The sequence below is a fragment of the Drosophila navojoa genome, chromosome 3 (genome assembly GCF_054131105.1).
Source record: "Drosophila navojoa isolate 15081-1374.11 chromosome 3, UAZ_NAV_1.0, whole genome shotgun sequence".
In the NCBI taxonomy this organism is placed as follows: domain Eukaryota; kingdom Metazoa; phylum Arthropoda; class Insecta; order Diptera; family Drosophilidae; genus Drosophila; species Drosophila navojoa.
Window position 1 is genome coordinate 23,119,638 of NC_142891.1, and position 27,930 is coordinate 23,147,567.

At 36.0% G+C, this 27,930-nt stretch overlaps 1 protein-coding gene across 3 annotated transcripts; it reads right to left on the bottom strand.

The window, feature by feature from the left end:
• Positions 1-910: 910 nt before the first annotated feature.
• On the bottom strand, positions 911-26,538 carry wry (delta and Notch-like EGF repeat containing weary). Of its 3 annotated transcripts, none has more exons than XM_030385923.2 (12): positions 26,298-26,538; positions 19,129-21,346; positions 14,217-14,365; positions 10,533-10,702; positions 9,351-9,623; positions 9,163-9,259; positions 7,178-7,305; positions 6,126-6,268; positions 5,290-5,412; positions 3,374-3,476; positions 3,080-3,261; positions 911-1,864 (listed from the first exon to the last, which is right to left on the bottom strand). In XM_030385923.2, exons 2-12 carry the CDS (start codon positions 21,247-21,249, stop codon positions 1,442-1,444), a joined length of 3,912 nt encoding a protein of 1,303 aa, XP_030241783.2. In that variant the 5' UTR covers positions 21,250-21,346; positions 26,298-26,538; the 3' UTR covers positions 911-1,441. The 3 variants fall into 3 exon arrangements, with proteins under 3 accessions (XP_030241783.2, XP_089114797.1, XP_089114798.1); XM_089258671.1 differs by having other exon boundaries at positions 3,374-3,485; XM_089258672.1 differs by having other exon boundaries at positions 3,374-3,485; positions 26,499-26,525.
• Between the last annotated feature and the right edge of the window lie 1,392 nt (positions 26,539-27,930).

Below are 27,930 nucleotides of genomic sequence, written 5' to 3' on the forward strand. Positions count from 1 at the left end.
CACACACACATATGTATATACTTTGGTATAATCAGAGCTATTATGCTAACAAAAATTGACAAAACACATGCATTAGCCGCAAACCAAACAAAAATAACAAACATTTTTTGGCATGGTTTTTAATTTATGTTAATTAATATTTAATTAGAGCTTATGTTTATGCTGCTAGCCATTAGCTTCCATTTAATGTACATTTCGCTTGCCATGCGACTCAACAATTAGCTACAATAATCTCTGCCGAGTGACAAAGCCTAACACAGGCCAACAGGATTTGGTAACCAAACCAAAAAACTTTTACATAGATTTTGCATCTCATGAATATGAAACGAACAGGTATGGATTTTTATTAGATTAGTATGCATATACATATATGCATAGGTATATTTCACTCAATAGCAGCAAAAACAAAAATAATTTTGAGCACGTTCGGGGCTCTGTAGCAGTACAACATGTTTTGTATATTCTTTTTTACCGTAGTCCTTTTGGTATAAAATATTTTTGAATATCTTACTAAAACTGAAATGTGCGCGAAAAATGGATTTTTGGCACTTTTGATAACATTTGTGAAAAAAAAAAATGTGGAAAAAATATTTTTTAAAATAAGAATATATTTTTATACATATTTTTTTTAAGAGCTGTTCTGATATATTCATAGTTTGGTCTCTAACAAAAATTTTCCAATATATGACAGAGCTTTAATATGTAATCGAAGTTGTAAGAAATCTAAAATATAGAACTAGTCCCATTTCATATTTGATTTCAATTTGATTATTTCTTAGAAACGTATACCAAATTATGTTGGCCTGTGTAATTGCATAATAGTTTGTTTTCGATTCATTTTGCACACAAATAATGAAATTTGATCAATGCGATTTATTTTAATTGAATATTTATCCGCCTCTATGTTGCAGCCCATTGAAACTGTGCTAAAAACATAAGCAGCTATAATTGGCATATTTTGAAAATTAATTCATGAAAATGCTTCAATGGCAGCTGTACAGAAAAATTAATCAAGTTAAATTATACTTGTATTTAATATTTAATTTTAGTAGCTCTGAAGTCAATTCAAACTGCCCTTTTTCAGTAGACTATGCAGAGTATTTCTTGAGTTATTTGAGTCAGTTAGAAAACAACTACCCAAGCAGTTTTAGCAGATAGTATCATGTAATCATCATATGTATATATTAGCCTATGTAAAAGTTTTATTTATTCGCAACTTTAATGCTTCCATTTAATAATATCAATACTGTTCATATTGTCAGTACTGGCAACGTTTATTGCTAGAGCAGCACAAAGAAGTGAGCTTCGATTTCTACTAATGTGTTGGAAGCTTCTTCGTAAATTTAACTAACCAGCGCACGTCGTCAACGTCGGCCTCAGCCGTACCAGTTCCAGTTCCAGCTGCAGTTCCAGTTCCAGTGGCTCTTGCTGTAGGCAATTCTCACTGTATTAGCGGCAATTGCTGTGAGGAGCCCTCACTGAAGTCCACCGTGTAGTACATGTCGTTCTCCATATTCATGGCCAGATGCCTTTGGAAAGGCCTCTCGTGCAGCTGGCCGCCGAGGGTTGTCTGTGTGTGGTGGCTGCTGCCATTTGGCTTCGAGGACAAATGGCGCGTCGACTGCTGCGCCGAATTGCCGCTGCTGCTGCTGCTGCTGCCACCGCAGCTGCTGGATGCCGCAAAGCTGGCGTCACGATGTGCCACTGCAGCGGGATCATTGAGCGCCTTGCCACTTAGCCAATGTTTATTGAGTGTGCCCTGCATCTTGGGCCGGCGAGTGAACCCCAATATGGGTATAAACGAAGTGGAACGCGTCGAGAACTTACGGTACGTTTGATTCACGTTGCAGTGACATATTGTGACCTAGTTGACAGACGACGAAAGCGAGAAGAGAAAACAGCCAAAACAATGAAAATGCAAATATATGTACAAATATAAATCAGTCCCAGCACAGCTGTGGCCCCTGGGTGCTGGAGACATGCTAATGATACCCAGCCATGTTCTATGTGAGTTCTGTGCAGGTTAATTCTTAGTTGGTAGTTCTCATAGGTATAAGTAGTGAATTTCCCACAGGAGCTTGACTATGTACCGGGTATTCTCTAGTATGGCACTTTATTAAATTAATTCCCTTAGTTATAAGCTCGCTACATACAGGGTATTTTCCAGCCTGGCACTCTTGATTGTTTGTATTTCCCTTGATATTAATGAAATCCTCTTGATTAATGTGAATTTCTTCAAACTTCATCTTAAGCTCTTGGCCAAATATAGGGTATTTGCGAAAAGGTTACTCTTGCACATGCAGAATCAATCATTTTGTACTCTTAATTAACCTTTTTATTTATCCCGAGTTCTTAATTGCGATTAGGGTATTTTCCTTTTGCCACAGGCACAAACTCATTTAGTATTTGTATCGATCCCAAAGCAAACACAGGCTACAGGGTATTTGCTAGCGGCATACTCTTGCAACTATAGAAACTCCCTCAAGTATTTAAATTAACCTGAGGGCTGAGTAAGGACGAAGTATTTTCAAGTATGACACTTTATTATATTTCTCCCTTCATTAATCATCTTTAGTTTATAACTGAGAGCAGAGAGTTTTCCAGGAAAAGTGCGCTAAACTAATTGGAAACCCCTGGAATTTGGGAACTACCTCGGCATCAGCTAGTTCAAGAATGCAACTTATAAACTAAAGCAGTTGAGTAACTCCAAGTGTTAGCTGTTAAATGTGCTTAAGCACAAACCAAGAGATTTTAAATGACTTGATGACGTCTTTCAGAGAACCAGCCCAGCATACTGCATGCATAAATTTGAATATGCTTGACCACTCGATTGAGCCGCAGTGTAAAAAAAAAAAAACCCAAAAACAAGCGACAGTTGATTTTTGGCTTTTGTGTTACAATAAAAAGAAACCAAAAAAATCCCTCGAAACTTAAAACAGGGAAATGAATATGCAATTCCACCTCTCAAGACCGCAAAGCACAATTTCCTCAATGACCAGGCCTTGTTCATGTTCATGTTCGTTCTTCTGTGTGTGTGTGTGGTAGTATAAGTGTGTGTGTGTGTTTGCGTTTTACTTACCACAATGGCAACGATGAAAATTGCGGCCGCCAGAACACCAGCCGCAAAATATGCATTATGCAATTCAATGGGACTTTTAAGCACAACCGATGAACTAAAAGTTTTGTCATTAAAATTTCTGGCATTCGCGTCGTCGACAATAAATTCGCTTGAACTGACGACGGTCTCCACCACAAACTCATCTGCAGACCACAGAAATGATTATAAATGGTTAGTTCTCTGGCTGTCTGCCTGCCTGCCTGCCTTAGATAGCCCGCAAGCTGAGCTTAATAATATGAGTGGACAAACACTTACCCTCGCACATAGTGCCCGTGTAGCCGGGACGACAGGCACAGTAGAAGCTATCGCCGCTCGACCAGCAGGTGCCGCCATGGGTGCACGGATTCACGCTACATTGCTGAAAATACTAAATGAAAGTTTGTGCTCGTTGTTGGCTTCTGATTATGATTCTCTCTTTCTTTCGCTCTCTCTCTCTCTGTCTCTGTATTCGCGCCAACTCACGCATAAATGTACATATTTGGTCTATAGTAACTAACAATTAATTGGGCAGGTTCTGTGTGCTGTTGGCATATTAAATATATTACACGCGCCCATAATTGTGCGCCATAGTAAAAAGTAATTAACTCGCCAGCGACTGGCATCCAAGCGTCCTTCATCCAGCTTCTGCACGGCCAGCAGCACTTGCCCCCTATATCCGCTGGCAAACAGGTCTCGCCCTCTCACTCTGACTCTCTCTCTCTCTCCCACTCTTAACTAACCAAGGCTCCTTTCGTTGTTGCTGTCGCTGCTACTGATGCTGCTGCTGATGCCGCTGCTGATGCTGACGTGGAGTCTGCTCTCCAAATAAATAACAAAAAAAAAAAAAAAGAAATGAAGGGAGCTCTCACAGGAGTTGGTTTTCGCACACCCAGGCACGGTTAAAGAGCATGTCCATCATCGTCGCTGCAAAGCTTTAATTATGGTCCGTACTGACGCCTAATTTATGGACACTTTATTAAGTTCAATTTTGCCACCGAAAATTATCAAGTCATTGAGTGTTTATTAAATATTCTGAAGTGCGCTTCCAGCTGGCGTTAATGAAATGGCACGCACAGCTAATTGTGGCTTACTCAAGTCCTCTCTTGTCTTCCAGCCATGTTCGAAATGATCAAATTGTTTGCAAAGGGTTCTAGCTTAAGACGGAAGAGTGGTTGAGTCTGCAGAAAGTAAGCTAAAGTCACCTCTATAAGTCTATCATGGAACATTATCTCGCTTCTAAGAAGAATTTTTACATGCATTAACACGGTCTTGAAATAGATTTCATTCGGAAAAATGTTAAAAATAATTAAAAAGAAATTCGTAACAGTTTCAATTGCAGGAAACGTTAGTCAAAACCTAATACACTCCAACAAAAGTATGTATGCATTTTATTCCATTTTAAGCTTAGCATTTGCCTTGTGCCAATTAAGTTCTTTTAGCTTCACTTCCAACATGTTAAGGCGCAAGTCTAATTTACAGAAATCCAACATATTTCCTGTGAAATTCAAAGATAATTAACCTCGCTCCAAGTGCTCAAACACAAATATGTAACAAGTTTGAAGTTCACGCCAATTAGCTTGGCAAGTCATTTGTAAAAATCTGTAAGATTTTCATGGATATTATGTCAGAATAATTTGAATTATTTGCTAATTGGATTACAATGGCCTACAGAGCACTATCAATATTATTACATTGTGCTCTACTCAGACAAGAGAAAACAATCCAAAGACGTAAATCAGTATAAAATACACAAAGCACAGCTCAAAACATCTAACATGTTCGCAATTGAACAAAAGCAACAATTACAAAGTTGCATTCGAGCAGAGCATTTGTGCATTGTGCGCAGCTCAACTGCGTCCATATACTATATATTTATACATATATACATGTGTATATGCATATGTATGTACATATATGCATATATTCGAGTCTGTGGCTTGGCAATCTGTTGTCAGCAAATTGTGGGTATTTTGGGCTTTTTGTTATGCATCTCCGACTGACACGCACACACACTAAAACACTCAAACACACACACACGTACAGTTCCCAAACTCTCGACACCTATTTGCCGCACAGGAAAACGCTTGGCCTTTGCAGGAAGCCATTTCCACAAAGACCAAGTGAGGGAGACAGAGAGTGAGATGGAGATAGAGAGAAAGCGCAGGCTGCCGAGTGCATAAATCATGACTCACCGTTCGTGGCATTTGATTACAATCCGGTCCATTGCGACCTCCTGGGCATTCGCAGCTGAAGTCATTTCCATGATCAATACAACGATGTCCTTCGGGACAGGGCTTATTGGCGCAGAAATCAACCTAAAACAGATGAAACTCATAAGAATAGAGCGCACAGCCGAAGCGCATACTGAAAAGCTGGACTTCATTACACATTCAAAAACATAATAAACCCCCAGCCCATCCACTCTCTCTGCTATTGATATAGACAGCCAGAAGTGAGCTCTGCTCAATTCAATCAACAATTCGCCAATTTTCATTGCATTGTCAACTAGCCAGGGGCTTGTCGAGTTTCGAAGATTATTTTAAATTAAAATTATTTTTGATTATATTTTCGCTTATGCAAATATGCCAAACTCAAGAGACACGCAAGGAAAAGGCGCCCATAATCTGGCATTCAAATATTTTTAACTTGTTTAGGGAGGTTGTCTTATGCTCTGTTCTGGTATATTCAAAATAATCTGCTTCATTCAGAGTAACATCATATATATATGTTGATTAACTTGATCGTATTTTACATTTACATATTTCTAAAATATTATTTAGCTGAATCTTAAGTATGCAACTTTACTTTATTGACGCGCATCAAATCTCTTTTAATACTAAAGTCGAGAGTAGAAAAAAAACAAAAAAAAAAAACACGCTCACAGCACTCGCCTCACAGGAAAATGCGAATAAATTAAATATTTATTTCTAGTTAAGTGCATAGAGACAGGAAACATAGAATACGTAATATTCACTGGCAGCCGTGGCTGTCTGTCAGTTGATTCAGTCTCTCTCACCTTGACACTCACCTTTATTTGGCAACGATTGCCCGTGTAACCTTTTGTGCAGCGGCACTCATAGCTGCCAATGTGATCGATACATTCGCCGCTATTCTGACATGGATTCGATTCGCATTCATTATATTCAAAGTTGCACAGCTCGCCCGCAAAGCCTGCCAAGAGAGTGACATAGAAAAAGAAAGATAGAGATACAGATAGTGATAAAGAGAGAGTGAGAGAGAGAGAGAGAGAGATTGTGTGAATGAGTCAGATGTAATGCTAATGTGCAAAATAAATGAAATGGAAATTTCAAACGAAATGGATGTTGCCAACTTTGGAGACCTGATTCCCAGTGCTGCCTTGACTCCTCTTTCTCAACGCTTCTTCTTCTTCCTTTTCTCCCTTCATTGTTGTCGAGTTTGATTTGTGCAAATTGTGTTTGTTGCCAATGAAATAATTTATAAGCTTTAGTGCATATTTTATTGCCACATTTCATAGCAAACTTTCAACGCGCACTCAAATTGGCTGGGCCCATAAAAATGAATGCATTTTCTTTACTGCTCGTAACGCTTACAAACAGAATTGTTAGGCAATAGAATTTGCACAGTAAATAACATTTTCAGGATTGTCAAACTGTCTGCTCACAAGAATTACTTTTCAATAAGGAAATATTTTCTATAAATTCAATTGCAAGCCAAGTCTAATAGGTCTAAGGCAGCGTACAGGGCTTTTGAATGCTTTGTAATTCAATGCAAATATTGTCAGGCATCAGCTCAGCCTCAACTCTTTATGCTTGCTCGCATCTGTCAGCCGCATGCAGCTCAATACTCGTTGCATTGCCCTTGGCAACCTTAACAAACATCCAACTATTTCCATGGCTAATGCTCAATACATGTTGTAAATAATTCAATTTGACTCATTATTGATTCGATTACTCTACAGGCAAATGCACATCAGCTGAGGGCTGAGAAGCTGTATAGTTTCGTATGGGAACAGGCCAAGCTTGGCTTGAATTACTTGATATGTCCGGAGTTCATAACGAAACATTGTCATTTAACAATTTCAATAATAGGAATTCTTACCTGGCTGGCAGAAGCAGCGAAAGCCGTCTTCCTGATCCACACAAATGCCATGCAGACAGGGCGAGGACTCGCATTCGTTTAGGCTGTGCTGGCAGAGCGGACCCGTGTAGCCAGGTGCACAATCGCAGCTGAAAATGTTATCAAAATATATAAATTATTAACAATTATTATATAAATAAAGATGCTGCTGAAAACACCTGAAGGTATATAAACTAAGGAGTGTATATCTAAATATTTAGTTTAGGTCAATATATGTACATACATATATGTTAATATATAATTAAATATTTATCATTGTATGAAAATATGTATTTCTGGATTTTAAGATAATAAATATGAAAATGATAGTGAAAAAAAAATGTCTTTATATTAATATAAAGAGGAATAACTAAATAATATTCCAATATAATAAACAAATATTCCAATATAATAAAATATTGGAATATTATATTATTATCCCTCATTATATTAATATAAAAATAAATTTAAATATTCATTTTCAAATTTGTTTTCTTTAGCAGAGCACTGCTCTATAGCAGCTTTTTTCTAGTATATAAACCCAGTCTTTTCCCTAAGATTAGACAGCAAATGGCACAGAAATTATTCAGTGGAAAAACGTAGTCAAACGCTGATTGCGATTCTGTTTATGTCTAAAAGTGTTTGGTATAAAAGTAAGCGGGAATGTTTTAAACAGCAGTTAAGGCGAGCATCAGATTATCTGAGAGTCGTGCATTTTCGCCTTGACAACGCATTCTTGTTGTAAAAATGTTTATTTCCCACTAATTGGTAAACCGCCAGCACCACCAAAACCACCCACACCTCAGCCACAGGAGCTTAAGAATTTTTAAAGCAGTTGCGTTTTAGCTCCTACTCTTGTTGTTGTTGTTTTTCGTGATGTTGTTGTTGTTGAAACCGCGCACTTAGATGCTGCTAAAGCGTTTGTGTGGGAAAACTTGTACAGAATTTATATTATATTTTGTACATCCTTGAGAAAAATATAAGAAGCAGGGTTTCTAGTGATAAATGGGAGTTCGGTTAAGGTAAATCTAGTGAATTTTCAGTTAAATAAACATTACATCTGTATAGCTCTGAGTAAATATAAGTATATGCAGCTCTGTTTGGAAAGGCTGAAGGGCAAGGAACTCGGATTATTAAATAAATAAAATAAAATCATAAATTGCTGCCGTTAAAAATAGATAAACACAATTCTTTTTAAGCAATTGAAAATGGTTAAAAACTTTATACAAATTATTAATTAAATTTATAGATAAACGAAATTCTTCTTAAGCAATTGAAAATGGTTAAAAGCTTTATAAAAATTATTAATTAAATTTATACAAATTATAAATATTTATAAAATTTATACAAGCTATAAATGTTTATAAAATGTATAAAAATTTTAAATGTTTATAAAATTTATTAACATATATATTTGGAAATAATAAATACATTTATGACTCAAATGCTGTCATTCATTTGTTGATAGCTAGAAAATGGTTCCTCGACAACTCTAAATCGCAATCATTTAAATTTGTGCTTAACGATATTTTATATAATGCTTAATTTAATTTACTTTAATTTGTGTGGAATATAAGCAAAATTGAAAGTCAGGCAGTGAACGGCGGAAAATGCTTAGAAAATTATGGCCAAGTCCCAGCATAAGTCAGATATGTATTCCAACGGACAATATTTTAAATTGCATTTTTATTTTATTTTTATATATATAATTTATCTTTTATCCATAATTATCTCTGCTGTCCGTTTCCATTAAAATGAAACTAACATGAAAGCTGGCACATAGTAACTAGATACTATGACTAAAATGAATTTCTATTATATACTATATTTAAATACATTTTCAGAGTTGAGCACCTTTGATAAAATTGCCTTGACTGCTTTGTAGATCGAATTTCAAATAGTCAACATTTGGGCTCCTGGAGTTGCCTACGCAGCAGGAGGCCTAGCAGGGAATTGGCTTCACTTACCGAAAGTGCGTTGAGTTGCCCAGGCAGCTGCCGCCATTCATGCACTCAGCTGGATTGCACAGGTCCGACTCATATTGACAGTTCTTGCCCGCATAGCCTGGAACGGAGACAAAAGATGTAATATCGGCAAGATTAGCGTACATCGCTGCTAATGCTAGGTGGTAATTCGCTATTGTTGATGAGCTTACCGTACGGGCACAGGCACTGATACGAGTTGCCCTCATGGCCCTGCGAGAGGTCCACACAGATGCCATTGTTGGTGCACGGACTGGGGTTACAGGCATCAATTTCCTCACAATGTGGACCCGCAAAACCGCCGCAGCACTGGCACTCATACTCCTCCATCACGCCGTTCGAATAGCAGACGCCCTTGCCGGAGCAATCGGCATTCTCGCCACAATTGTCGGTTTTTGTGGTCACCTTTAGGCGTACACACTGCTCTCCCCACAGCTCGGACACCACTAAAAGCATAAAAAAAGAGCAGAAGAGGAAAAAAAGGGTTGAAATTAATTAAAGTTGGTCTAGGCAAAAAAAAAAGAATGTGGCCCCTAAGACAACGTAAAAGTTAAATATCAAAACTGAAACTGAAATGAGAGGCGAAACATTGATGCTCTAACCAATTAGGTAGGAGAGATGTCAAAGTTAATTTTTTAAAATATGCGAAGCAATCATATATTAAATTTGAATTTATTGAATTTTTAAATGAAATAAATTGTTTTTTTTTTTTTTGGTTATGTATACATACATTAAGAGTTATTATTTATTTACTTAATATAATATATTATATTTATTTATTTATTTAATATTATTCATTTTTTATATACGTATGAATTTTTAAATAAAATAAATTGTAATTAATTATAAATTGATCATTAAATTTTATTTTCTATTTTAATAAATTTTATTAAAGCTGCTTTCATTTTATATTAATTAACTAAATTAAATATCAAAACTTAAATAAGTAATAAAAAAAATATAAATACATATACATATATATATATATAAATTGTAATACGTTTCTGTATAATTGATGAAAATATTTTCCTTTTATTAAACCTTCAAATAAATTAAATTAATTTCATCAATTTTAATTAACGAAATTGTGTTATACTTTTTTATATTCATGAAATATGCATAGTTAATTTTTAATTAATTTATTGTTTTTGTTAAATTAATTTCATTTCATATTTTATATTTATCTTCATTTAATTTTTTGTTTAAGAAATGAACTAAAATGCTGCGGAATGTTAAGCCATAGACATAGCCAACGCCTACCAAATAGAGAGAGAGCGTCTATGCGTAAATACAATGTAAAAGTGAGTGTATTGCCTGTGCACATTAATAAACATTTTAAGGTGTAGTCTACCTACCAATTAACAAGTTAACTCCCTCCGTGAGGTCCTTATCGTAGAGCGTAACCAGCTTCCTGCCATCGACCACCAGAGGCGTTATATCCAGTAGTACGCCCTCGGTGACATCGCAATGCTCGTGCCCGGAACGAGTTACCTGATAGACCTGAGCAGCATGCGCGGCGCTTTGGCTGATTCGCCCGAGATGATGAGATGAGGCAGCACAACGTTCAGGCAATGTAGTGGAAATGGGATAAAGAGAAAGAGAACAATATGAAGACTGAGAGGGATAGAAAGAGAGCGCCCGAGTGTTGGTTGCTGTAAGTTAAAGCTACAAATATGGCTGGGTTCCCAAGCATTTTGTGTTGTCTCATTGCACTGTGTACTTAATTAATTGATATTATTTATAAGCATTGCTGCCCACTTTGTTGTCGGAAATTAAATAGCACAAGCGGAAATTAAATTAGCACGCAATTACTAGTAGATACTAGTAGACACAAAAAAATTATTAATTTATTCCAGAGTAAACAAATAGAAATACGAATGCAAATTTAGTAGACCATTGAATTAAATGGAAATAAATAATATTTTCCTTAAGAGAGCATGTTTAATATTTAAATATTTGATTTATTCATGGATTGGTGAATACAAAAATATATAAAAATTCTTATGTCTCATTTTAAAAATATAAATCACTGTATTATTTATATTTTTAAAATCATGAATTAATTGAGAAAAAAATAAATACAAATAAAATCAAATATATAGCAGTTTCTTTCAATGCGTATTTAAAATAAAAATATATAAATAAATAAATTAAAGAATATTTTATTTGTAATATTCATCCATATTTGTAATAATAAACACATGCAACACAGCATATTGATTTGCATAAAGAAACAAAGAAATGATAATCAAACTAAAAGATTTTTTTTTTTTCAGATAAAAAGAAAAAATTAATAAAAAGATAATTTTATTTTTTATTTATTGACCATTTCCCAATCAACACTTTGGGCAGACAATGCAGATAGACAATTAAGGAAATATTAATTTGCAAATCAAACAAACAATTTTCTCAATGACTTTGTAAATTTCAATCCAGTATTATTCTTATATTATTAAGATTTCCGCATCAGCGTAGTCAAGGGAATGCAACGTTTAAAGTATTTTGTAACAATTTCATGTGATATTATCGACAGGAGCGAAGTGCAAAGTCAGAGCTCAAAGAAAGTTTTCACTTTCAACGCAACGCAATCTATTTGAGACTCACTTGCGTTGCGTTCAGAATATGATTTGTTGCCAATTTGTTGTTGGCTGGGGTCCTTTTCGTCCTTAAAGCACAGAAACAAACAAACAAACACACGCACACACACACACATAAACGCACATGCATGAAATCAATAATAAAAACTTTTTTGACATCTCATTTTCATAATTTGTAACTTTTTTTATGCGAGCTGCGTTTTTTGTTTTATTTCCATCATCTTCATCTGCTTCTTCTTCATCTTCATCTTCTGCTTCATTTTTGATGGCCATAACTTTTTAAATTTTCACACAATAAGCAATGCTTGGGATATATTGTCAGCAGATGGATAATACAGAAAAGTTGACTTTGAAGCACCATCAGAAGTTACAATGAAATTTAAATTTAATTTTAAAACTTGTATATCAAGTATAACAATAGAGTTTTTTTTTTTTTATTAGAAAGCATTGCAAAGTAAATGAGTAACAGAAGTGATACTACTTTTAATAACCATATTTCAGCAGCTAAATAAGTTATTGTTGAAATAGAGTTATAGAAATATTTGATAAGGTTTGTATTTGTATATATTGTGGCTGTCAGATAATAATATTATATCCTGAAGGGGATTATATAGTTCTGAAAACTCAACAGCTGCATTTAAGAAAAGCTTGAGAAGTTACCTCGACATTCTGCTGTAAAACCCATCCAGCAAAGTTAAAGGAGCTAAGTAAATGCCACTTCATTAGCATGTTCATACGTAATCTCATGTATGAAGTTTAGTCGGAAACAACGTAATGTCGCCCACTATTTATTTACTAGAATTCATTTGTTCGCATTAGGAAACTCAACTTTAATCCCAACTAGTTCAGAGTACCACAGAAAATGTATAAAAATACATATATATCATATCATGAACCTGCTTAAAGCAGACTTTGCTAGTTGTTGCAAAGAGTATCAGATAAAAATATATACATATATATGTAGATAAAAAAAGTGCTGGCAATGGCTACGTGATAATTGCCACAGCTCTTTAGGGCAAAAGGGTCAGCTGCTTCTTCATTTTTTATCTGACTGTGAATAAACGGAATTTGTGACCCGCAAAATGACTAATGGCCAGCGGAAAGAATCGCGAACTAGAAAAGCGCCCGCTCGGCATAAATATGCGCATTTTGTAAGAGATTTTACCAGCTATAAAATAAACAAAAATAGCAATATACGGATATATACATACATACATATACATGAAAACATGGTAAGCAAGCCCGAAATACGTGATGTACGTATGTATATCAAAATATATATATACATATATTTATGTAAAGCTTATATACTTGCATGTATATAATACATTTATATGAGAGAATGTGGGAAAAATAAAAACAATTTAATAAACTGTAAAAAGGGCATTCCGATGGCAGTACGTGAGTCACATGAAATAGTGACCTGTGCATAGCTCGAAGGGGTTTCCAGGATTTGACTCAACTAAACATGTAGTGCGCCCTTGTGCAAACGTGCTGAAGTAAAATCAATAAAAAGCTCCTAATGTATGTGATTATATATTAAGCAGAACAGAACTGAACAGAACTGAACAGAGCCGAACCGAAACGAACCGAACTGAACAAACACGTCCTAACCAGCAGAAAAGTGCCTTAAATGGAGATGAAACTGGGCCCGCAGTAGATTCCTATCAATTTTAAAGGTCATGCTTGAAAGTGGAGCTCAACCGTAATTTCACTGAGAGCGAAATTTCCTTTTTTTGTTTTCTTATAAGAAATTTGGCTTACGGGCATTGCGCCGTCTGCTGCAGCAGCATTATACATATATATACCATATACATACATATATATATAAAGAAAGCATTTCACTCAATAGCTGTGGGCTACTGCGAAGCTGTTGGAACCATAACTTAATAAACTAGGAACGTATTCAAGAGATGAGCTTACCGCATTTTCTCTTTATGTCGCTGCGAGAGGCTTAAAGTTCGTAACATATTTTCACAATTGCGAGATAATATGAGCGAGCAACTCCCACAACAAACTATCCGCAATTACTCAATCTTTTTATCGGCTCGGATTCGCACAAAGCAAATTAAGAGCTTAAAAATGAAGTAAGCTGATTGCAATCGAACGCAACCAACTGCGTAATACTCGTTCACGGTTCAGTAATCGCCAAAATTTATTAAAATATTCATTTGCTCCCCCCAAATTTGCTGTGAGCCTTGCAGAAAATTCTTGGAATTCAGCCAGACGTATTAAAAAATATTACCCAATTTGACGAAGGACTAGACCCAGTCCTAGACCTAGATCAGATCAGCCCTGGCTTATGCGAGACCAGCCTGGCTTTATGCCTGGCTTAATGAAGTTATAATGAAATGAAATGAAATCTTTTGCATAGACAAAAAAAATCTGTTCACTTCCGAGTATTATTCGCATTTACTCCACTCTCTGGTACATGAAATTTACCTTTTAATGCTATCCTGCGCTCCTTCCGTGCTCAGCTTGGCATCGTTGATTTCCACAATTAAAATGTCCCCGGATTGAATATCAGCTTCGCCCTCCCACGTCAGCTTATTAGGAGTGCAGGGTTCGTCGGGTTCGCAGTGCTGCGGCGTCTGGAAGAGAAGAATTATGAAATAATTTTTGGCATAAGTTAAGGCTTAAAATAAAAGCCGCAAATGTGTTTTTCCTGTAAAAATAAACAGTCAAAAGGGACTAAAAGGTTTGCCTTTTTGGGCAATGCCGCAAAGTATGTCAAGCTCACAAAAAAAAAAAACAAAAACCAAAGCAAGCTGAAAAAAAGAGTAGCGCAAAATAAACCCAAACTTGTTTAACTGAATAATTTAATAATTTAAGTTCTTGTCGCAATTCCCTTTTACATCGCCTAGCCCAGAATATTTGCATATTGACTCATCCAACCCTAGGCCTAATAAACTTTGTCAAAGGTTCATTTATTCTACTGAGGATTTCAGCTTAAGTCAACCGTATGGTATACATATACATATGTATGTATGTATATACAAGCCACGTTTATAGCATAAGCCAGCTGCGTACACATACATAGATCCACTCACTGTATACAGTTTTTATTAGTTTGAGTTAATCCAAGCAAACAAACTGCAGTCTATAAGCAAAATAAAATTAGTTACAAGACAAATGGGACTGAGAGCAGAGAGACACATTTGGTGAACTAGGAGATATCCTGTAATAGCAAATATTCTTGTATATAGGAAGGATTCTTGTAAAGTCAACTACTCAATAAGAAGTGAACCCTATATAAAATATGTACTATATACATATTTTCTTATATGTATATACATGTAAAAGCAGCTCGACATTTCCTCTCAATTATATCTGTAGTAATTCGTATTTATTTTTACTCTCGCGCAGAAATAGCCTCAATGTCCCTTACATACACACGCTCATAGTCAATATGCCCTCTCAGCAACATTTACAGGATAACAATTGCGGTTTGTGGTTGTCGAAAAGGGTCACGTCTGAAATATTGTGTTCATTTAGTTCAGTTACTTTTTATTTAAAATGCGTCCCAAGGAATTTCTCTGTGTTAAAATTCGAAGCATTTTAATAGCACGCTTCGTCTACAAATATTTTATAAATATTTTTATTTACATACTTTTTTGTTATCCCGTATGAAAACTATGAAAGTAAATGTTACACTTTTACTTTAATGGAAATGCCACAAGGCTGTTAACAAAAATTCAATTACTTTTACACATATCCAATTGGGAGTTGAGAGTGTTTGACTAGGCACTACTACAGCTACTGACTAGATATATCTGACTACAAAAAAGAATACAGATAAACAAAAATACAATTTTTCATATTCATTTTATGGAACTGGATATGCATAGTTAAAGAATTTTATACAAATGAATGCAAATTGAAGCTGCGAATGATACGACAGGAGATTTTACATAAATGTTTACACCAATTTAACCAAAATAATCCATTTTGAGCGATATACAACATAAAATAAATTACAAAATGTTTCAGCGATTTAGGCCAATCAATCCTCCAGGCTTAAAAAAAAAAAAGATGGTAAGCCGATTACCTGTTATTTTTTTGTGGTTGCACTTACATAACTCTAAATGCGGATAAAGGAAGCAGCAAAATGCATTGCAAACAGTTTACCTTCAAAAAAAAAAACTATAATAGTAGCAACAACAGCAACAATAGCAGGTTAGTGTAATCCAATCGGGCGTAACAATCAAACGATATGAGCAACAAAACCGTTTGCCAATGGGATAGTCACTCACTCAGACAGAAAATAAGCCAACACATTTGACATTCTCAAATGAACCCAACAAATTTAATGCTATGGAAAGTTATCCAGTCAGCGCCAGCAGCGGCATCAATGCGAGCTAGGGCTTACTAAGATAACTTATTGATTATTTGGCTACACATCTGTTACGCGGAAGGAAGCTTAACGGATATACTGAGGGAAGGAAGCTGACGAAAAACTTGCCTGAATATGTGATAAAAGTGGGCTTTTGACAAACAAAATAATGTTGTTTCATTATCATATATTAGGTCACATTTGCTAAAACTAAAGAAACATATAGGCGCAAATAGTTTGAACGACTCGACAATACTCTGTTTTCAGTCAGAGAGATATTCTGTGGCAAAAGCTAGGAAAACATATTGCCTCAAACCAATATACTCCTCTTGCATTCGCCATGCAGTGTATCGAAAAGGGCCTGCTATGTTCAGCGCCAGCCCGCTTTGCATTTCCCTTTTTTATATGCTCGTAAATCAAGTCATTTGCTATGACACACACACTAACATGGCCCAGTCCTGCCCAGTCAGGACTTTCAACAGCAAAACACTCATTCGCCTGTCCCTGGACAACAATTTAAATATATGTATACAAATACATATATTTTTTTGAATTCTTTTAACTCGTTTTCTTATTTCTTAGAGCTATCCTCCAGCTGCCATTTATCCAATGTTAAATTGTTTTCTATCTCCATCTCTGACGCAGTCACTGTCTCTATCTCTGTCCGTCTTTGTCTCTTTATTGGCTTTTGTGAGTGTCCACAGGGAGGTTTCATTACCATTAATCGTTTGTTCATTTATTTCAGTTTCTTTATAGTTTATTTTCTCGTTTAATTCAGGCCAATAACGTTGCACAAAATTGATTTTATGTTCACCTCTCCGTCTCCCAATAAAAGAAAACCCGAGGGGAGCACGAGAAATTACGCTTTAATAGCTTATCAATGGATTGATAAGAATTTTATTGCATTATAAAACACACACAAAAAATTGAAATTTTTCCAAGAGAATTTTTGTTAAAGGTGAACATCATTCAAATTGAGATAAACTGAAGTTTGCTTAAAGGTGATATGTATATAAAATATATAAAAATATATGATAAACAAATAAAATATATAGCCTCAAAGCAGTTGAATGGGAAAAAACAATTTGCCTTTATTATTATTATTATTTATTTATTTATTTTTATTTTTTTATTTTTTTTTTTTTTGTCAATTTAAATAAGTATACTTTGCAGAACTTGAAGGATTTTTAAAAATAATTTCCAGCTTATATTTGCATTTTTATTGTATTATATGACTGAAAGTCAGACCTTTAGTACTATATCAACTCATGCCCTATAAAATTGTACTTAGATACTGTACACACGTATAAATATATATATATTGTTATAAATATTTATATAAATTTATATGTTACATATCCATAAAAGATATATACATAAATATAGGTGTATGCAGTGCTGTACGGGCCGCGTGATGTAAAGTTAAAAAAATCGTAAAAACATTTTTTATATGTTTATTTATTATTTTGCGCACTTTTACTTAGTACTCGTGTATCTGGCTGCCAGCACACACACACATGCAAACACTTGCTGCTACAGCCAAGTGAAGGCTATGCTGATAGATTTACGAGCAGACAAGAGAACTTGGCAATTCGAGCTGTTTATAGCGACGAAGGTGCCAAATGCTGTTATATAAGCACAGTTACACAATATTTGAATCTTCTTTTCATCTGCTGGTGACACAGTGAAAACATAAAATTTCCTTTCTTTTATCATTATTGTTATTTATATATTATATATCCTCCTATGGCAGAGTCTAGACTCTGCCAAGAGCAGTCATGAGAAAACATTCAAATAGTTTAAGCCTTTAAGGACAGCTGATTTTCTGGTGATCTCCTCTCTGGATCAACTCATGCAATTACGCTGCTTTCCAATTTGCCGTCTAAGAGTCACTAATCCAAACTTAAAAGAAAACTTTTACCAAGCCCTTAATTACACCTTCAATAGAGAGTACAGAGCGAGTGAAAGCAACCTAATGCTAAGCTTTTGCTTGCTGGGTGGGGCTTGGCAAGGGTTTGCAGCAGAGCACCTTGAATCTTAAGTTGACCTTTTCAGTCATTAAAAGAAAAAGGAAAATAAAGGTATGCTAGCTATTCAAAAAAGAAAACATTCATTGCTGGTGAAAAAAAAAAAAAATGGAATTACAAATGAACAAATAAATTTCGGGTCAGAATTTTTAAGCACCTTTTGTAAAATTAATTGAATACAAATGGAATTTTTTATTTGACTTTTCAAAGGGTTTTACGATACAAGACAAATATATGTATATATCATTTAAATTGGCAATGAAAGACATTGGCAGAGGCATCAGCAAATAGTAATAGTACAACTTTAATATAGAGTTTTATAAAAATTCTAAGACAGTAGCTTAAATATTACCTAATGAAACATTTATATTTAGTTTCTAAATATTTTTCAAATTATATTTATTTTTAATCTTATATATTTTTATATTTTTAAATTTGTATATTTTAATATGTGAATAACTAATATAGTTGTTCTGAATATCTATCTTGTTAATTATATTACATAGTGAGCATCCTCTTCGAACTAGTTCACATTCGACTTGATTCGATTCGATTCGAGTTGACTCGACTCGATTCGATTAGAGTCTTCAGCCTCTATTAGCCTGGCCGCCTAATCGTAGCGTTTCCCACACACTGAATACAAATTACTATTTAATGGCTTCATTATGTTAATCCCCAATGAACTAATTGTTGAGACACTGCAGAAGATAACTAAATGAACTGGCGTATGTGTGGTTCTTGAAGTGAACTGAATTGTATTATCTATATTGAGCCGCAGTTTTTACTCATAATACGTCTTTGTGGTTGCTAATGCTAAGAGCTAAATACGTTTCAATTGTTTTCGAGAAACAATATACAAAGCCTTAAAGCCTTATATCTCTTAATCTCTAGCTGTCTCACTTGCTCCCACCAGCAGAGCCACCCCACTCCCTCTCCCACTCCCTATCTGTCTTGTTGTATATAGATTTTTGTTGTTGTTGCTGTCGGAACTTACCACATTTGGCAGGAGAAGCTCGTGCGTTTCGTTTCCACGCCACAAATGCGAATCCTGCGGCACATTTTGTATGTCACATTCAAGTGAATTGATTTTCTCCTGGAGGCGACTTAAAATGCGCGGCACAGCGATTGGCTTTAAGGACGATTTTGTAAGATTAGCCAACTGGCTTGATTTTTCCATGTCAGCTGGACTCTGCTTGGCGGCCGTTGTTGTAATTTTGATTTTCGCTGAGACCACTTCAAGCTTTTCCGATTGCGGTTCGACGGCATCGGGCGGGGTTAAAGTCTTCAACAATAACTTGGCGCGTTTTAGCTCCGGCCCCGCCCTAATGGGTCTCATAGTAGACAATTTACTTGCTGTCGTTGCTGTTGCTGTTGTTGTTGTTGCTGTTGCCGCCTCTGCTGTGGCCCCATCAAAAGTTTGCGCCGTAGACGTCAAAGTCACGCGTCTGCCAGGAGGCAGGGCCTGGGTAGTAGTCACTGTAGACTCCGTTGAGCTGCTTAGTTCCAAGTTTGTGGTTTCGCTTGGTCTAATGACTTGACGTGGCTGCTGCTCTGAACTTTGTCCGACCATGGTCTCTGATGACTTTATAATGCTGCTCGCTGTCTCGATTGGAGCTGCTGTCGCATACCCAATTTCTTTCATTAACTTTCGTTTATTATGCAACAACATTTCGTTGTACAACTCTTTACTGTTGTAAAACTTTGTGGTCGAGAACTCGGGATGTGTGGGCCCGCCGGCAGCGGCTGCTCCAGCTACAGTTCGAGCTCCCGCCCCAACTCCTGCCGCTCCTCCGGCCGTTGTTAGCCTGACCTGTCGGCCGTCATTCGCATCCGTATTGAACTTCGTATTGGCAAAGTCAATGTGCGGCAGGGCCATCACATCGCTGGCCCGTTGTTGCTGCATTGGAAATTCGAAGCTCTTCTTGACGCGCCGATCTATGTACGTATCCCCCGGCTGCAGTTGAGGCAGCTCTGTCCGTCGGGTGCTGCTGGTGCTTGTCGGTGCCGTAGTTGTTGTTGTTTCCTCTAATTGAAACTTTCGCTCGATTTCGGTTATCAAATCATCCTGTTCGGCCAGGAGTTTGCCGGTGAAATAGCTCGACGTGGTGGCCACACTGGGAGTCGTTGCCGTCTTCATTGTTGTTGCCGGAAGGTAGCTGGAGCCATAGTCAGCCACCTCGTTGGGCATTAGATTCTGCCGATACTGTTCCACATTCTCCGGCTCTCTGAACACCGTACGCTCCTTGGACACCTCTACATTATCAGTGGGTACTCTAGGCTGAAAGTCCTCCAGCTGCACCGGATACAGATCCACAATATTTAGCTTACTTTGGCTCACTGGCTGTTGGGCCAACAGAGCGCCGTAACGGGAACGCTCCTCCTCATTGAGATCGGCTAGCGTTTCGGCCACCTGATACGCCTCAGCTGCCTGCATTTGCATATCCAGCGGCGTAGCCGATGAGCTGATATCAGAGCTCTCCTTAATGCGATACAGCCTGTCGAAAATGCTGCCCAGCGATGCAAGCGGCGGCACGTTTGTCGTCATTAGCCCATCCGCCGCAGTGGCGGCTGTCGTTTCCGTTGTCGAGATTTCTTTGCCAGCCTTTGCATACCCGTCCATGGTCGTGGTTGCAGCCTCAAAATTGCTGATTTGTCTGCCTGCTTCATTTCCGTTTGAAATGGATGTTGCTGGTGTTGCTGATGTTGCTGTTGCAGCTGTAGTTGGTGCTGCTGCTGCTGCTGCAGTTGCTGTTGCGGCCTCCGCTGCTGCTGCTGCTGCTGCTGCTGCTGCTGTCGTCGTGGTGGGCATGGCCGTTGACGTCGTGGTTGAGGTGGCCAAAGCACCCACAATTCCAATTTGTATTTCCGATAAAGTTTTCGCTGCTCCTTCGTTTCGATCCATAGCTGAAGAGCTGACCACATTGGTGCCGTGGCTGCTGTGCGAGTCATTTGTTATGGTTAAAGTTGCTGTTGCTGTTGGGGTTGGTGTTGCTGCTGTTGGTGTTGGTGTTGTTATTACTGGTGGCGTGGCCGTGGGCGTTGCTGTTGCAGTTTCCCAAACGGCGCAAACAAATACAAATGTTAAGATGCACATTTTTGCTGTTTTCATTAGCATTTTACAAAAAATATTCTTCCGTCTTGTGGCTCTGGATATTAAGTTGTATTCCGTTTTCCTTTAGCTGCTTGCAGTTTCCGAACTACATCTGCGATTGCTACGCAAATGAAGAAAAGTAAATGAATAAATATTGAATTAATTATTGGGTTTTATAAAATTTCATTATATTATTGTATTATCATATTAAATTACTATATTCCTTTACTCATGTAAATGTATAATAAATCAATATATTCTTCAATTAGAGCTTGGCAATAATTGGAAAAGTCCATTAAATGCTCTAATCACAGGGCTTGTGTACAGTGTTCCTTAGACTTAACTGAAGAAAATTACTAAAAATCCTCTTTAATAAATAAATTTATGTATAAATCATATACATTTAATACCAAGAAATATACCAATAACAATAACAAAATACAATAAACTGGAGAATGTTTCTCTTCTTGGAGATTCAAGCACTTTTCTTAGCAAAACAGTATTTATATGTAATGTAAGACAGATGTGAGGGATAGAGATAGAGTGAATTCTTCAGAACTAATAATGATTATTTCAGTTAAATTCAAAGAAAAACAAAAATATTTCATACAAATACAGATTTCCAAGTATTTTCCTTATTTCTATATATATCCACCAACATATTTATTACAATTCATTCACATTCATTGAATCACAACTACGAATATTCATGACAACAAAGTCCACAATTGAATTGAGATGAAAAGTACAGTGCCACTCATCGATATTACCCATAGTATCTCTTTTTTGTACTTTTGCATTAACCCTCAACGAATTGAAGCAGTCAGTAATATTTATGAAGCTGCTCCTACGAAGTTCTTCAGAACAAAGTTGTTTGTTCTGAAGAGTTGTTTGCTGTTTGTGAATTCGCTTAACCAAATTCGAAAGGTTTTGCTTTTGCCTTTCTGGCTTAATTCCAGCGCACAAATCTAGCTTATAAATGATATATAGACGCCACTTATAAATTTCTATTTACCATAAAAAAAATATAAACCATGTGAAAATTGCTTATGTAAACAGGAAAATGTAAAAATGCTTAGCTACAAAATAAATAGAAAAGAGAATGGGAAATGGAATGCGACTGTGAAAGGAGAAAAAAGAGTTACAGAAAGCGACTACAGAATACACTGCGAATGACTTATAAAAAAGTATATGAAATATGGGCACAGTGAATCATGGAGCGTAGTCTAGCAAATAAACGATCCTATAGGAGTTATATGATAAGTTAGTCTGAACTATTGAGAAAAAGTTCGAAATATTTGCGGAAAATAGAGAAAAAGTGTATCAGAAAGTGAGTAATTATTAATACACTACTTTAGTATTTCTAAAAATAATACAATATTCTGCCGAAGTAGTTCTATAATAGTTATAGGTAGAATATAAAATCTTTAAAGCATATATATTCACACTTTACCATTCTGGTTTTAACAGATCTATAACCATATAGCTCATCTATAAACACTAATCAAGTATTTATGTCTGTATGTATATGCTATATCTGTTACACTTCTTATAGTGCAATAAAAATACCTTATGCCAGTAAAAAATGACCTTCAAAAAATAAAAAGGTTTTCCTGATCTGTAAGAGCTGAAGTGGATTTGTCCGAGATACTTTTTTACCCAATCTATATATACGTATTTTTTTTTCCTGCTCTTGTGTTTTGTTTTTGTTTTTTTATGAGCAAAGTTGAAGATATAGAAATAATAAAAGTGAAATTATAAAAAAAAACACACACACACACACAAATAAAAAAAAAAATTGTTGCCACAGCGAAAAGATTTGAAGGAGGCTATTAAACCATTTTGTTTGTTTCTTTATATTGTTTTGTTGTTGCTGTTGATCCTGTTGTTGTTGTTGTTGCTGCTGCTGTTTTGCATTTTGTGTTATGTTTACAAACAGTTTGAGTAAAAAGCAAATGTAAATAGAAATAAAAACGAAGCTTAATTAAAAATGCGACGAAGCATGGTATATATGCGGGCTGGGTCACATCTAATATCAACGGAATAAGCAGTTTTCAAAGCAGAAATCCCATGACAAAGATCGAGTTAGAGACCGTAAGATACTCTGTAATAAAAAAGAGCTAAGCTAAATGTGCATTGATGCTACAAAGAAAATCTGTTTGTGCTCAATATGAATCAAGTAAAATAATAATTATTTAAGTACAATAAATAATCAAAAAAGAAATCTTTTCTTTCGGCCTTCTGAACGACTAAACCAATCCACTCTCTTTCACGCTTTAGCAGCGTATTAGGAATTGGGCACAGCTGAGTGGCGAATAAATGTGAGCTAGCGATAGGATGCTGATGATAAGCTTTCGTTGACGACAAAATCGTTTTCCTCTGCTCCGCCACATACCGCGCGGCCCCCTTCTAAGCTTGTCTGCTTCTTCTTCTTCTTCTTTTATCTAGAATGTTTGTTGGGGCCGCATTTTTTCGGTGAAACGCAAAAATAGTACTTTGAAATTGTACACAGTGGCAAGCCGCAGAGCTCATAAGTCGTCGTCGTCGCCGCCGACGTCGTAGTCGACGTCGACGTTGGTTGTTGTTGTTGTTGTTGGTAGGCTCCATTCACGCAATTGCATGCTTTTAGAACGACAGGAAAGGCGAAAAGGACGATGCTGTTTTATTCAGCTTTGAGCTAGAAAAATTTCAAGTCAAGTGCCGGCAACTCGGCGCTTTGGTCTTAGCTCACTCTCTCCTGCTCCTGCTCCTGCTCCTGCTCCTACAACTGCTCTTTCTCCTTCTCCTGCTGCTAGTACTGTTTGTGGCGGCCCGGTTTTTTGTAAAAATGAGTCCCATTCAAGGCATACCAAAGCGAGGTGCATTACACACACACACAGAGAAAGAGAGAGGGGCAGGGTGAGAGCGGCTAAGAAACAAGGTAAACTAGAACGAATTGTTAGCCTGGGAGTGCTGTAAATTAAATACCCTGGCACATGTACAATAATTTATATAAATTTTAAATTTAAATTCTTCAGCTCCGACTGAAGTTTACCTGGGGCACTACGATAAGAGAACCAGACATAATAGAAGTGCCTACTGCTGGCTCTAGTTGATATTTAATTAGCAGCAGCCAGGGTATTAGCTTCAGTTCATACGAAATGATGATCATGGTATTAGCTAACTCAGGTATTATATAAAATTCACTAAGAGAATATTTTTTTTTCTTCTCAGCCAGTGCGCTGTCGCCAGAGCCAGAGTGTGCTACTTTGTGAAGAACTCGCATTAATCTTTATTTTTACACCACAAAGATGCCACAACACCAAGACAGAGATGGAGAGAGCGAGATGCAGTGAGAAGGAGCGACGGGTGTAAGTTTCTAGTTTAAAACGTTTTTCCGCTAAGAGCGAGAGAGACAGAGAGAGAGAGAGGGAGTTTAGAAAGGGGGACGCATATTAAGTGGGTCGCTGCGTTTCAGCTTTTCGAGGAAGAACTTAAGGTGCTTGCCGCTTTCTTACGATTCTACATGACGAGCTGTATAAAAGCTGCGAAGTTGAACTTTATGAAGCTACTAAATAATAAAAGAAGGTTCTGCGAAACTTGCCGGAAAAGGTTGCAAATAACTCTGCGAGAATTTACTCGAGCTGTGTTCGAAACTTTAAGCAACATGCGACTTGGTGTTGAATAGAAATTCAGTGGAGAATCCTTGGAACGAAACTATCTGCGGGTGGATCGAAATATGTTCAACATTTTAGAGATGTATAGGACTTGAGGAAACCCAAAATATGCAAAAAAACTGAGGCAGGAAATGCTATCTAAACGTATATTATTTATAAATATTTTAGATACATAAAATAAAAAATTATATGCAATTTTAATATATTTAATATTGCACTTAAAAATATATGAGCAAATTGTAAGGCAGAAAAATGTTTGACAAATGAACTAAAGCATTTTAGGAAAATAAAGAAATAATAATAAATAAAAAATAGAAGATATGCTAACATAAGAAAATGCTTGGAATAAAAATATTCATTACTTTATTAGAAACATATTTTTCTTGTTTATTTTAGCTAGAATCCTAGGGACGATATTTATTTTTAGCTTCAGCCATTAGACAAATATCGATTAGGAGGTTAAGTGGGGGTAGACCTGGGCGAGTGTACATTTTTTGGGGCAAAATGGAAGGCCGACAACAAACTACATGTTGGTCCTGTAACCAGCTCAAGAAATATTAAGAACATTATGTAATAAAAGCATGTTTGAGTATTTCGATACATTGAAAATGTTCTAAGTGTTTTAATAGTAGGCTTCTTTTTGACCACTTAAATCGTATGAAGTACAATTATACAGTGGAAAGAATCTGAGGGAAATATTTTTTGTTGGTTTTATTTTATAATAATTAAGGTATACCTCAATCATACAAATCTTGCGCTGTGGGTAAATTAAGAAATTCTAAATAATCATATTTATCACATTAAACTGTTCGAAAATACTTTGAAAATTGTCTATTTGTCGTACAACTAAAGTATAAAAAATGCTAGAAATAGTTAAATTCAATTTCTAATAAATTCAAATAAATTCAGGCGTGTAAATAAAAGACGCGTGAATTAAAAATATCATAAAAATTCTTAAAATAAAAATATCAATCAATGTAATACAAACAAATTCAAATGGCACCAACGTTGTCGTTTTTAAATATTTCTATTTGTTTCGTGCTTTATTTCTAGATGTAATTTTAATTTGATTGTCATAATTGTTAAATAAATGTCCAGTTAAAATTTTCACAATTTTCCGCCAATAATGTGGATGCTTTTACTGCAATTCTTATACGCTGCATTTATACACAAAACTTAATTTAATATAATTAGTTAAACATTTTTTTATTATTATTAAAAGTTTGCAGTTCTCCAATAATGATTATTTCCATATTTCAGCACATGATTAAAAGATCAAGCTTCTCCAGCAGTCACTTCATAATATTAGTAATGGTAATACTATTTTGTTTATTTATATTTCGTTGTCATTGTATTACACGTTCAGTGAGCACATTTAATTAATTTGCATATTTTGTAAAATTAATTTCAACATACACGAGCTGAGCTGCCAAATGAGTGTTTAAGTGCGAGTTTTTGTTTAGCTTACAAAAAGCAAACAATTTCAACTTTCTGAATTTACAATTGGAACTGCATGACGCGATGCTCTCTCAAGGAATATCTTTTACTGTCTCTGTCTCTGTCTCTTTCTGCTTGCTTCCCCTTAGCTAAGGTATTCGAAGCTAAGCGCTGACCAACCGTGACGCTTGAAATCTGGTCCGCTACTGAAGCGGCATCGCCCTCGATGCAATGGATGCTGGCTTTATCTAGATGAAAGCTCTCGCTTGCCATAAAACCGAGAGCGCATCTCGGCACAGGACATGCGCACAGGATCCTCGCTTCTGTTTTGGGTTTAATTTTGGACCATTTTGCCAAGAGCGAACAAAAAAGTATTATTCAAATTACCCAAAACATTTGCGTCCAGCTGTTTGGGGCATCAGCTGCTGCGGCATGCGGCGGGCAGAGAGCCTCGAGTGATGGAACAAAATAAAAAAACACTTTGCTTTAAATTATTTATAAACTCTTAATGGTTTTTAATTTCTTTTTTACATTTATTAATGGCCTATTGCGCGTTGTTTTTATTTATTACTGCCATTATTTATTTTGTGTGCGTAATTTATATGATTTTTATGATAAGGCCAAAGTGGATTTGGTCTCTTGTTGCTGAATTTGATTGGCTTTAATAAAGTCGCTTGGCTGATTAGAGAAAATGGAAACCAAATGGAATGTACATCAGTATTGCAATTTACTCATATATTACTAAGAGAATATTATTGAATATATAAGCAATTATATCTTGATATATACATTCTATCTTTTTAAATCGTAGATACCAAATAGTATCGCACAGTCTATAGGAACAAATGATAAAGGCAAATTAGCTTGTTGCTTTAAAGCGAAATTTAAATTCAAAGGTCGTTGCTTTGCTTTTATTTTTAGCAAAGGAGCTTTCAATTAAGATAGGCCCTTAATTTGTATGATATTCTGGTTCCAAGTGGGAGGAGCGGCATCTACACTTAGGTGGTCCCCTTTGGCTGTACAGATAACCAAAAAGTATCGCTATGTCAACGACTGTCAGTGGCTGGAAGCAGAGGTCATTGAACCTGGAGAGGTACAAAGAAAATCATTATTATTATTATACATATTAATCTATGACATGTGTCCCCCGAATAGCGCCGCGCTGCCTGCCCCAATTAAACAATCCACAGAGCAATTTAATTGAAATATAGGCACAGCTTGAGTCCTACGTCCTCTGAATTGCACAAAGCCCAACGAGGAGGCCTCTCTCTAGGAAAAAACGAAGAAGAAGAAGAAATGAACCAACATTGTAGACGAAAAGAAAAAGTTAATGCGAGCGAGCAGCTGTCACGCTGTTTGCTGGCAATTGAAAAGTTTATTAATAACCAAATATTTAAACAGCATGCAAAATATGTTTTTATATTAAATTGAAGCAGGCATGCAAGTGAAGTGGAACTGATTTAAAAATACCCTGTAAATATTTTCATATTTATATATTATAGATTTTCCCATTCAATTTGATAATTAAAGATGTGCCTATAGAAAAATTCCAAATATTCTAAATTATATTTTCTGAAAGTACAGGATATCTACTTCTGCAACCATTTTGCAA